This window comes from Belonocnema kinseyi, chromosome 1 (assembly GCF_010883055.1).
Source record: "Belonocnema kinseyi isolate 2016_QV_RU_SX_M_011 chromosome 1, B_treatae_v1, whole genome shotgun sequence".
Classification (NCBI taxonomy): domain Eukaryota; kingdom Metazoa; phylum Arthropoda; class Insecta; order Hymenoptera; family Cynipidae; genus Belonocnema; species Belonocnema kinseyi.
Genome location: NC_046657.1, coordinates 143,542,743 through 143,556,312, shown reverse-complemented (window position 1 = coordinate 143,556,312; position 13,570 = coordinate 143,542,743). Strand labels below are relative to the sequence as shown.

At 24.4% G+C, this 13,570-nt stretch overlaps 1 protein-coding gene across 2 annotated transcripts in view; it reads right to left on the bottom strand.

Annotated features, from left to right (window-relative positions):
• LOC117167325 (CD59 glycoprotein) overlaps positions 1-11,229 on the bottom strand; it is a 26,677-nt gene extending 15,448 nt beyond the window's left edge. For both annotated transcript variants that reach the window (XM_033352176.1, XM_033352185.1), the window contains exons 1-3: positions 11,081-11,229; positions 10,900-11,019; positions 305-483 (exon numbers count right to left, since the gene is read on the bottom strand). In XM_033352176.1, the coding sequence (XP_033208067.1) occupies positions 305-483; positions 10,900-11,019; positions 11,081-11,129 (348 nt within the window). In that variant the 5' untranslated portion in view covers positions 11,130-11,229. The remainder of the gene's footprint in view (positions 1-304; positions 484-10,899; positions 11,020-11,080) is intronic.
• Between the last annotated feature and the right edge of the window lie 2,341 nt (positions 11,230-13,570).

Here is a 13,570-nt window from a genome sequence, read left to right as displayed (position 1 = left end):
GCAGTTAGCTGTTAGCAGATAGATATATAAATAGAATCGACGAAGTGCTCCGACCGGCAATCGTGCATCTTCGAGTTTTCAAATTCAGAAGAGGAGAAATGCATTTTCCCGGCCAAGTCGCCATCTTAAAAATGATAAAAATTTACACTGAAAATATATATATTTTTTTTTTAATTAACTAAATATGGGTAAAAGGTGGGCGTCCGCATTAAAAAAAGCGCCCCCTATGGATAAAAGTGAATTACAAATAAGGTATCAATTATTTCAAAATTCTCTATGAAGAATATGTTTCATTGGTACTCACTATAATAAAGTAGTTACACCGATCACCCTGACAACATTCGGAACATTTCCAATCTTGATACCAAATGTGTGAACAATCATTCATGTTATTGAGTCGCGTTCTCTCGCATTCTCTTCTCGTCGAGCATCTTTTGGAAACATAAAATTGCTTTTTTGCCCCTTGTGACCAATAGGGTGTACCTTCGAGAAACAAGTTTGTGTGAGAATAAAATGAAAAAAAAGAGTTGGAGACATTACCTGTTTAGAACTAGAGTTCTGAGCCGGTTATATTACTTTGAGAACGGTAACGAGAATATTACCGAGAATATAATCGAGAAATAAATTCTCTCGGAATTTATTTTAATGAATAGAAAATTGAATTTTTTCGTTAACTTTTCGGTTAAAAATTCAACTCTTTAATTGATAAAAATGCAACTGTTTTGTTAAAAAATAAGCTATTATACTATTTTTTTTGAAAACTGAATTATTTCGTAGAAAATTTACTTTTTGTTTAAAATTTATATTTTGGTGTTGAAAAGTAAACTGAAATATTTTCTGAATGGAATATTCAACTGGAACAATAGTTACATTTTTAATTCAAAAGAAATTCTTTTGCTTTAAGATAAATTTAATATTTTTCGATAAAAATGCAACTATTTGCTAGAGAATTCAAAAATGTTGTTAAAAAGTCATCCTTTTTTGTCAAAAAATCGTCTTTTTGGATCGAAAATTTAATTTTTCTCGTAGAATATTATTTCTTGTTAAAAAATGTATAGTCTGATCGTGAAAACTCGATTAAAATCTTATTCAACAGAAGATTCAACTATTTTTTTGAAAACTGATCTTTTCGATTTAAAACTTTATATGTTTTGTAGAAGAAATTAAATTTTTTGTATTAAAATGCAAATTTTTGGTTAAAAATCGTTCTTCTTTGCTTGATAATTCAACTAATTTGTTTAAAACATGTGGTTGACTCGCTTTTTTAAGAAATCACTTTTTTTGTTAAAGATTTCTATTTTAAGCTGAAAAGTTATCTCGTTGGTTAAAAGTTTAATTATCTTGTTATAAATTAATCTTCTTTAATTGAAAATTGAACTACTTGGGTCAAATTTAAACTATATTGTGAAATTTTTTGATTGAAGGCTTATGCCTGGTTGAAAATTTAACTGTTTAGAGGAAATTACTTCTTTTTTTTTGTTTAGAATTAATTTTTTAAAATTGATATTGTTTAGTTAAAGATTCGCGTTTTTTTCGTAAACAAAATTATTTTATAGTTTGAAATTTCCTTTTTTTTCGTAAAAATGCATCAGTTTCGTGGAAAATTAATTTTTTGTTGAACAGTCATATTTTTTGTTTGAAAAGTGAATTTTTGTAAAGGAAATTCGTCTTCTGGTTTGAAGGTTCAATAATTTAGGTAAACTTTTATTTATTTTTTGAGTGAAAAATCTTTATTTGTTGGAAATTCATCTTTTTAGGTTTTAAAATTATTTTCTTTTGTTCTATAAATTTCATTCTTTTTTTATTTAATTATAAACTATGACACTTTTTTGTTGGCAATTTGTCTTTTTCGGTTAAATATTTAACTATTATGTTAAAAATTCGATTATTTTGTTAAAGAGTTATCTTTTAAAGTAGAAAAAACTTTTTTTTGTTTTAAATAAATTAATATATTTGAAAATTTTTAATTTGTATATGAATAACTGTAATTCCTGAATATGTCTGAGCTAGAAAATCATTTATATTTAACCGCTGATATAACCTGAACAATAAAAATATTGATAAAAATCATACATTCTTAAATTCCCTAAAATTCTTTTAAATTCTCCTAAATTCTGTCATATTCTCGGTTACATAACCTGAACTTAAATTCCGAGAATTGAAAACGGCCGTGCGGCGGCGCTAGTAGTAACTTTGTTCTACAAAACCATGCAGTACTATAGGAAAATTGCATAAAAATTACAAAATAAATATGAAAAACACTTTAAAATCATTTTTTCTTCATAATGTAGAGTCAAGGAGTAAATGAGAAATTTAGCGGCAAAATTGACGCCATTCAAATTTTAAAAAATTACATGGATATTTAGAAATTATAAAGAATAATAAAAAAAAAATAAATAAATAACGAATTCACAAAGAAATGAAAAAAAAACATATGTCGACGATATATATTATTATCGAATTATAAAAATTCCTAAATTTCAAATAACAAAAAGATTTTTAATTAAGAAAAAATAAAATTTCAAAATATCCAAAACTAAAATTCACCGACTTCAAGACCGAATATTAAAATAAACGAATTATTAAATTCGTGACAAATGTTTTAATTCCCGAAATTTCTAATTGTGCAACAGAGTTAATTGATTATAAATTTATGAGTAATTAATAGAATTATTAATAAGGCAAACAATTTAATAAATCATTAATTAAAAATTTATTAATTATTTCGGAAATTTTAAAATTTCGTCAACCATAAATTACAGAAATAAAAATATTTATGAGATTTTTAAAATTCGTTTATTTTATAATTCGTCAATTATTTGTTGTTGCTAATTTATGATTTAGTTATTCTTTCTTTCGTTATTTTGTATTAGTCCGGGATATTCAAACACTTTTAAATATAGTGATGAAGAGCTTTTTTTTTAAATATTGCTGCTTTACAATATAATGCTACTATATAGTAAATATAATTATTATATCTATATATGAAAAACAAGGAATATGATAAATCCTTAAATATTTTTGTAGCTTTGGCAACACTTAAATTAATGGAAAATTATTTTTCGAAGTATTATAATAAACCAATGTTGAAATGAAATTCTGAGAATTGAGAACAAGAAAATAAGTAATATTATCTTGTTTTCAAATTTATAAAAATATAATTATCATAACATTTTCGAGAAAATATAGAAACTTTTAAAACATTTCAAGGGTATTAGAAAAGAATCTAGAAAATTTTAAAGAACTTGTTTCATTATATAGGATTTTACAAAATATTATGAAAAATTCCAGTCTCCGAATTTAAAAAAATTACCTCACTATCTTCTAAATTTTCCCAGCAATTTTAGGAAATTTTTTTTTCTCTTGAAAAAATTAAAAATAATTTTAAGTTCTACGAAATATTTCTTGAATTTACTTAATTTTTGTTCGTTTTTATTTTGCAATCTTACCAAGTTGAAAAATTTTGCTTTAAAATCTTCTAATTTCTAAAAAGTTTTCAAATTTCTTGTGCATTTTTTATTTATTCTGCAAGATTTTAAAAATTGCCCTAAAATCTGTCAGCTTCTTTTTTGACCATTTTTGAAATCTCATAAAATCCTTTTAAATAATTTTTTCTAATTAATTTTTCGAAATAAATAATTATTTTAATTTTCCTAGGAACCTAAAAAAATATCTTTCATTTTCGTAAAACTTTACAAAATTTAGAAAAATAACTTTACAAGTTTTATTTATTTTTGAGCCGTTTAAAAACTTTTGAATATCTCTAAAAAATTACTCAAATTTTTCCAAAATTATGTAATATGACAAAATTGTAAAATTTTGCTTGAAAATCTTTTAAACCCTTTTCAAAAATTTAAAAATCTCTCATGAATTTCAAGAACTTTTTTCACATCCCAACAAAATTCAGTTTACCGAAAAAATGTGTAAAACTTTAAAAATTTCAAAAAAAAAAAAAAAAAAAAATGGTCTCAACGTCTTTCATATTTTTTTAACCCACATTTTAAAACCTTTAAAACTTAAAATTATTCTTTTAAAATAAAGCCGAAACCATTTCTCCTCAGATCTTTCATAATTATTAAAAAGCTTCTAACTCTTTTATTCGGGGTCTTCGGGTATTTCCATACCGGAGCGAAAATTTATGGAAATGATTCGATAAAAAAAAATGTTGATCCGTTACAAACTCTTAAAAAAATATCAAGAAAACGGTTTATTTATGTAATTATTGTGAAACTGACACGGTGGCTTTTTCTAATAGTGCTTTTCTGTTTTTTTTAATCGAATCATTTCCGAATAAATGAGTTAGAAGCTTTTTAATAATTATGAAAGATTTGAGGACAAATAATTTTGGTTTTATTTAAAAAAAATAATTTTCAGTTTTAAAGATTTTAAATGTGGGTTCAAAAATATGGAATAACGACAAGATCGTTAATTGACAAAGAAAAAAAACAACTTAATTAATCTTTAATTAATAATTTATTAATTATTTTCGGCAAATGTTAAATTTCGTCAAACATAAATTTCAGGAATAGAAATATTTATGGGAATTTAATAATTCATTTATTTTATAATTCGGCAATTTTTGTTCTGGCTAATTTATGATTTTGTTATTCATTTTTTCGTTATTTTGTGTTAGTCCTAGATATTCAAATTTTAAATTCTACTAAATATTTCTTGAATTTACCCAATTTTTGTTCGTTTTTATTTTGCAATCTTACCAAATTGAAACATTTTGATTTAAAATCTTCTTTAAAATCTCCTGCATTTTTTATTTATTGTACAAAATTTTAAAAATTGCCGATTCGTCCTTGACTATTTTTCAAATCTTCCAAAATCTTTGGAAAATTGGAAGCTTTTTAATAATTATAAAAGATCTGAGGAGAAATGGTTTTGGTTTTATTTTAAAAGAATAATTTTAAGTTTTAAAGATTTTAAAATGTGGGTTAAAAGAATATGGAAGACGTTGAGACCATTTTGTTTAAAATTTTTAAAGTTTTACACATTTTTTTGGTAAACTGAATTTTATCAGGATGTGAAAAAAGTTCTTGAATTTCATGGGAGATTTTTAAATTTTTAAAAAGGGTTTGAAAGATTGTCAAGCAAAATTTTACAATTTTGTCATATTACATAATTTTGGAAAAAATTTGAGTAATTTTTGAGAGATATTCAAAAGTTTTGAAACGATTAAAAAATAAATTAAACTTGTAAAGTTATTTTTCCAAATTTCGTAAAGTTTCACGAAAATAAAAGATATTTTTTTCAGGTTCCTGGGAAAAATTAAAATAATTTTTTATTTCGAAAAATTAATTTTAAGAAGTTATTTAAAAGGATTTTAGAAGATTTCAAAAATAGTCAAAGAAGAAGCTGAAAGATTTTAGGGTAATTTTATAAATCTTGCAGAATAAATAAAAAATGCAGAAAAAATTTGAATAAATTTTAGAAACTAGAAGATTTTAAAGCAAAATGTTTCAACTTGGTAAGATTGCAAAATAAAAACGAACAAAAATTAAGTAAATTAAAGAAATATTTAGTAGAACTGAAAATAATTTTGAATTTTTTCAAGGGGAAAAAATGTCTTAAAATTGTTGGGAAAATTTAGAAGATAGTGAGGTAATTTTTTAAAATTTGGAGACTGGAATTTTTCATAATATTCTGTAAAATCCTATATAATAAAACAAGTTATTTAAAATTTTCTAGATTCTTTTCTAATACCCTTGAAATATTTAAAAAGTTTCTCGATTTTCTCAAAAATCTTATGAAAATTATATTTTCTTAAATTTGAAAACAAGATAATATTACTTATTTTCTTGTTCTCAATTCTGAGAATTTAATTTCAACATTGATTTATTATAATACTTCGAAAAATAATTTTCCATTAATTTAAGTGTTGCCAAAGATAAAAAAATATTCGTTAATGGTCTTCCTTTAAGAGTGACATACAAATGTTAAAATCTTTTAGCTTTGTTATAAAATAAACAAATTGTTAAATTCTCATAAATATTTCTATTTCTGTAATTTAAGGTTGACGAAACTTTAAAATTTCCGAAAATAATTAATAAATTGTTAATTAATGATTTATTAAATTGTTTGGCTTATTTATAATTCTATTAATTACTCATAAATTAATAATCAATTAACTATGTAGCACAATTCGAAATTTCGGGAATTAAAACTTGTCGCGAATTTAATAATTCGTTTATTTTAAAAGTCGGTCTTGAAGTCGGTGAATTTTAGTTTTGGATATTTTGAAATTTTATTTTTTGTTAATTAAAAATCTTGTCGTTATTTGAAATTTAGAAATTTTTTAATTCGATAATAATATATATCTTCGGCATTTTTTTTCATTTATTTGTGTATTCGTTATTTATTTTTTTTATTGTTCTTTATAATTTCTAAATATCCACGTAATTTAAAAAATTTGAATTATGTCAATTTTGCCGCTTTTTACTACATTAAATAAAATAATACGTAAGTAAATAAGTCTCATTTACTACTTGACTCTACACTATGAAGAAAAAATGACTTTAAAGTGTTTTTCATATTTATTTTGTAATTTTTATGCATTTTTCCTATGGTACTGCCTGGTTTTGTAGAACATAGTTACTACTAGCGCCGCCGCACGGCCGTTTTCAACTTTGATGATACATTTTTTGCATTGGACAGTACAGTGGAGGCACCCCGCGTGGTTTAGAATTACCCAGCGTTTGAAAATTGAACTCTTTGTTTGAAATTTTGTCTTTTTCATTTCAAAGTTCGCCTACTTTAGCAGAAATTAATATTTTTTTTTTAATGAAAATGCAACTATTTGGTTAGAAATTAAGCTAAGGTAGTCTACCATTTCGCCACATGGTGCAAAAAATGGAACTACAAAGAGCAGGTACAATTTTAAACTTCTATTTTAATATTTGCATAAAAGTGTTTTTACGATTGTTTTGTAAAGTATAAAACAATTATTGAATACTAAAAACAAATATTCATAAAAGACAAATAATTTTAGATAGAATTTCCATCTTACACAGTGAAAAAACCCATTTTTGTGAAATAGGTTTAAAAAAAAAAAGAATTTTTTTTCATTATTTCATGTGAGTTTGAATGCATTGTAAGCTTAAATAAACTTTAATTAATGCATGTAGTAACAAATTTTATCCATATTATGCCAAGAATACAAATAAGAGACGACTGGAATTTAAATATGAATTCTAACCTAACTTTTAGATTAGATAAAAAATGTCGAACATATTTTCTTAAAATGGAACCATATCTTTACTTTCAAAAGTTCTTTGATAGAATTAGAAATAAAAACAATTAAATGAGAACTATGTTATTTAATAAAAAAATATGAATTATTTTATCTTAAACTGAAACGATATCTTTATTTAGAAAAATTCTTTTGAGGAAATACAAAAAAACTTAATCTAAACTATACCTTCTCAATTTTCTGTTTATATTAAACTATTATTTTAATTAATTTAAAATTTTAATTGTGTTAATTATGTCATCAGTTTCACACTATTTTTGTTTATTTCTTGAGTTAAAAAATAATTCAAATTAATTTCCTGCGTGTTCCGGCTGAAACCTTTCATATGTCCCGCAGCTAAAAACCAAGATTTTAACGATTTTAAAAAATTAAAATTACTCTAATATTTAAAAAAGATATGAAATTTCAATTATGTGATGCATAATACAAATTTTCATTACGAATAATATCTATTTCATGCATTCAGCGGTAACGTGAGAAATATCAGGGCGGCCACGACTTTTTTAAAATTTTCGTCTCCCGGTTTTCTCCCGAATCTCCCGGTGCACATTTGTGATTTCTCCCGATTTATGAAAAAAAATTTACTCTTTTTGCGAAATTCACCGTTTTTTCATATATAATATCAATTGTGGAAGTCGATAAATATGAGCAAACTAATTTTTTAATATAAAGTTTTTGATTTTTTTGAAACAATAATTAATAATTAAAATTTTCGAATTCCAAAGCGCCTACCATGAGAAAAAATGACAATGTCGAAACGTTAAAAATTTTCCAAATTGGTTCATTTAAAATCCAAAGGAACAGGAATTTCATTCTTTATAATTAAAAGCGTTCAAAATTAAATAAATAAAGATTGAAAACTTTTAAGTTTGAATTCAAAGCGATTAAAATTTGACTTCTGAAATTCTAGAATTTTCTGTTGAATTTTAACTGACTATCAAGGCTTTTAATATAAAATTTTGAAATATTTAATAGTTGAATGGTTCTGAAATATAATTAAATAATGATTATAATTAAATCTTGAACTAAAAAAGAAAAATTTTTAACCAAGAAATTAAAGTTTTATTTTCATTTACAAAATTAATTTTAGAAACCACAAAAAAAAGGATTTTTATGGAAATACTTTAATTTTCGCCGAAAGAAATTAATTTTATACCAAAAAAGATAAATGAAATATTTAAATATGCAATTAAAAAATTAATTTAAGAAAGAATAGAACAAGTCAGATTTTAAAACAAAGAAATTAATTTACAAACGAATTTTGAACATAAAATATAAATATTCAATCAACATATAGTTGAATTTTCAACTAAAAAAGATACATTTTTTACGAAAAATGGAAAATTTTAATTTCTAGTATACAAATAATTTTCGCAAAAAAAGGTTAAACAAAATATTTAAATTTCAACAAAGAAAATCAATTTTTAACCAGAAAAAATTATTTTCTAGGCGAAAAAAACAACTAATTTTTAATTAAATAAAATTACAACAAAATTTATTTGAGCAAAGTCCGTCCATTTTAAACCATTTTGGAACAAGAAGAATATTGCTTTACAAAAAAAAAAAAGAATTTCTAATGAAAAAATAAAATAGTTTTATTTTCAGATGAAAAAGTAATTTTGAACCAAAAAAATTTATATTTAATGAAAATAGTTTAATTTTCGTCGAAAGAAATTAATTTTCTACTAAAATGGATAAATTAAAAAAAAGAAATAGTTAGATATGCAATTAAAAAATTATTTTCAACAAAATACATAGATAATTAAACATATAGTTCAATTTTCAACCAAAAAGATCAAATTTCATCCAAAAATTTAATAATTTAATTTTCAGTAAAAAGAAATTGAATCCGAAAAAAGATATTTTTCAAATAATTTAATAAATCAGTAAATTCTCCACCATTTTTAAAACCTATTTCAACAAACAAAAAAGAAATGCCAACAAAATAGTTAGATTTTTAACCAAAGAAATTAATTTACAAACAAAAGGAATAATATTCTACAAAAAAAAAGGCAAAAAAATCAACCAAATATATAAATAATTAACCAGAATGTAGTTGAGTTTTAAACTAAAAATGGAATTGTGGAATTTTCAGTATAAAAATAATTAAAAAAAAAAAGTTTTAACAAAATATTTAAATTTTAACCAAAAAATTAATGTTTAACAAAAAAAAAAAATCATTTGAAATCAATAAAACGAATGCTTAACAAAATACATTCATTTTCCACCATATAATTAAATGTTGAACTAAACAGAATAAATTTTAAACAAAAAAAAATGGAAGTTTTATTTTCAGTTATACAGTTATTTAAAAAAAATAAATAAATAAAATTGATTAAAAGAGTTCAATTTCAAAAGAAAGAAATTAATTTTCTACAAAAAAAAGATAAATTACAAAAAAATGAAGTTAAATATGTAGTTATAACAAAAATTAAAAAAAAGTTTTCAACAAAAATTAGGACATTTTCAACAACAAAACTTTGTTACAAAAATACAATTTTTTATAAAATTTCTAATAAATCGCTAAATTTTGAACGATTAAAAAAAATAAGTTTCAACAAAATAGTCAAATTTTCAATGAAGAAAATTAATTTGTAAACAAAAGGAATAATATTCTACAAAAAAGACGAATTTCGAATTAAATAAATGGATTTTCTACTAAATAGTTGACATATTTAAACTAAAAAAAGATGAAATGTCATACAAAAATGGAACAATTTAAGTTTCAGTTAAAAAAATTAAACCGAAAAAAAGATGTTTAATAAATCGATAAATTATCAACCATTTTTAGAGCTTCCGATAAAAATAAAAGTTTTAAGAAAATAGTTCAATTTTCAACAATAACAAAATTAATTTTCAACCGCAAGGGGAAAAAGGAAAATTTTTTTAGCTGAAAATAAAAAAAATAAATTTGTAGTCAAGAAAATATAATTTTTTTCTTTTAAAAAAGTGAAATTTTCAACCAGATATGCATTTTTAACCAAAATAAATAAATTTTAAAGCCAAAAAATTGTTTTTAAGAAGGTAGTTACATTTTCAGCCGCATAATTTATTTTGTAAGAAAAACGCGAAGTTTTAACTAAAAATATTAACTTTCAACCAAAAGAAACAATTCTTGACCGATTTTCTATTTCTTTTTTGATAAAAATTAACGCTTTAGTTTTTAAGAAATTTATTTAGCACTTAAAAAAAAAATTTCTTTAAAAATTTATGTTAATGCAAGTTTACATTATGGATTTTTCGTTTTTGAATTACAGTCTTGCGTTTACATTACTTGCTTTTATTGTTTTTGTCAATGTAATTTTTTTATAAAATTAAGAAAAAATATAAGACTACAAAATTTGATGGTTATTTTGTCAATAAAAGCAAGGAATTTAAATATAAAAATCGAAAAAATTGATATTTTCGTTATTTGCATTACCATAAGTTACAAAAAAAAATTTTTTTTATTCGGGACACAAATCTCTTCAGGCCTCAATTCTTAATTTTTCTTTTAAAAAAAGAAACCCAAAATCGGTTAATAAATGCCTTCTACAACTAGACTCTTACGAAGGCTTGTGAAAAAGGTTCCAAAAACACACCGAGTAATTTGATCATTATAACGATGTTACCATAACGACCCACTAAATAAAGTAAGTACTTACTTCCCCATTTTATTTCCGAATAGCAGACATCCTCTCCTTGTTCACACGTTTTTATAGTGTTTAAACATTTTTCAATGTTACCCTCTTGGTTATGACACACATAACACTCTAGGGCGTGGCCTAAAAATTAAAACACGATATTATCCACTTACAAACTTCTTTATTTCATATTCAGCCTTACCAGAATAAAGAAAGTTAACAAATAAAAATACTAAAAGCCACTGATTCATTTTTGTTTTGCTAAAAACCGTACAAAAACAAAAGAACAATTTAAATTGCTGTACACGCAAACACTTGTCAGAAACAAGTAATTAGGGGTCTCTACGATGGAGTTATGACACATGCACGCTGAGTAATAACAGAAACACGGTTGGAGTAAGTATCAGTTCTTCCAGTTCGGCTCCTCAACTGTACTGACTGCGCATGCGTCGCATCAACATGTTGTGACGTCACCTTGAAAGATGTCTGCACGCTGAGGGCCAAGAAATAATTTCACGAATATAAAAAAATGTTTAATAAATCAATTTTATATATTTTAGGTCGTTCCCATACAATCAAGAATATTTCATTTTATAAAAATTCCTTGATTAATAGCAATTAATTTGTGATACTTAGAAGTAGAATGAAATATTTCTGGTCAAAATATCACTAAATGCATGCGCGGTTCACGTCCATGGACGTTTTCAATATTAAGGATAAATTGTAATCTATGACTCAATCAAAATTTGACCTTGTAATGTTAATTTTGTCCGCCTTTTTTCCTAAACTAAATAAGTTTGTATATCGAAATTTTGGCAGAGGGAATAAAATATTTGAGCCGACATCGGTTGGGTCCCTTGGAGTAATTATTTTGTAAGGAAAAACAGTACTTTTAAGTTTTCGGTGACTGCCTTGTAGCAGACGAAGCAACGAAAAAATTTGGAGTTGGAAAAAGCCCCTAGCGCCGCCACCTTTCTTTTGTGAAAAAGTCGCAACTTGTTAGATATTTCAACTCAGATCGACAGGTGTGAATACTCAGTCGGTAACACGGCTTCATTGGAAAATTATTCACTTAAGGGCATGTAATACTTATAAAATTGTCGATTTTACCAGTTTTAGGTTCCGCCGGCTTTTTTCGAGAATAATAAATATTTTGTCTTAAAAAATTGGGAAATGATAGTGAACATGCTAACGGACGTCCCCACACACTTTTTTTGTAGGTTAATTCAAAAAAGTTTTGATTTAGCAAAATGTAATTAATTTGCATAGCGCTTAGGAAATAGTATCGATTTTTTTAGTGTTAGATTCTCTCGGCTTTTTTCCTAGGATAAGAAATATTTTGCCTTCAAAATTTGGGAAATGATAGCGAACATGCTAATGGACATCCCCGCACACTTTTGTTGTGTTTTTTTATCAAAATTTTTTGATATTACTAACAACGTGCGTGTATATTTCGAGGTTATGTGTGTTACAATTCACTTGAGCTTTACTTCCAAACTACACAAAATTTTTGCCGGAAACTATGGACTTACAAATAAAAATAGTAACTAATCTCCCGGAACTAACCTTGTTTGCAACCAATCAAAAAAGTTTATTTCCAAAATAATTTCCAGATTATCGGAAAGGTAGAGCCCTATTAACACAGAATATTGCCTCAATATTGCATCCATATTTCCTGCAACATCTGGAATATTGCAGGAAATATTGATGCAACATGGATGCAATATGATGATGGCCGCTTTTTGAAATATTGGGGCTATGGATTTGATGATTGTAGTACGCAAAGCTTAGTTAACGCAAAACTTAGTTAAAAATTAATTTATGTACGACAAAATTGGATTATACCATTTATGCTAGAGAATTGATATTTCAAAGTAAAAATTGACCTTTTTTAGTTGAAAACTCAACCATTTGACATTGACATTTCTAATTAAAACATTGACAAACATTGACATTTCTAATTAAAAAATGATATTTTTGTGTTGAAAATTCAATAATTTGTTTCAAACACAGTCTTTTTGTATATAAAAGTAATCTTCTTGGTTGAAAATTTAGAGGATTCAACTATTTTATAAAAAATTTTAATGTACAATCGTAGGATGAAAAATTGTTTTATACTTGAAAATGAATTATATCATTGCTGGTTGAAAACGAATCGTTTTTTTGGAGAATTACTTTTATGGGTACAAAATTAATCTGTTTTTTATTTTTTTTAACACAGATGTCCAAATTCGATTTTTTGTTCTCTTCTAGGGAAACAAACGTCTTGCATAATTTACTATAAAAAACGTCATCGCTAACGATTCTGCTAAATAATTTATAGAACCTGCTTGGTTATAAGTGAATTCTATCTTATTCTAAATACTTTTTATAATATTATTCTTGCATTGAAAATTAATTGTGTTGAAAAAAATGTAAATCTGTGTACAGTTTTTTACAATTTATGATAATAATTTTCGTACAGGCAGATTATTGTGTGGCAATTATTCGTTGAGTACTCATTAAGAGATGACTATACTTTTTCACCAAAAGTTTATAAAAATTACTTAGTTTTGCAATTTCTTTCAAAATTTAACACTTTTCATTTAAAAGCATATGTTAAATTCAAAATCCCGGGGGCACAGGCCGACTTTGCAAAAAAAAATACGAAATTTCTATTTGCCGATAACGAACAGAATAGAGGGGGGGGGGG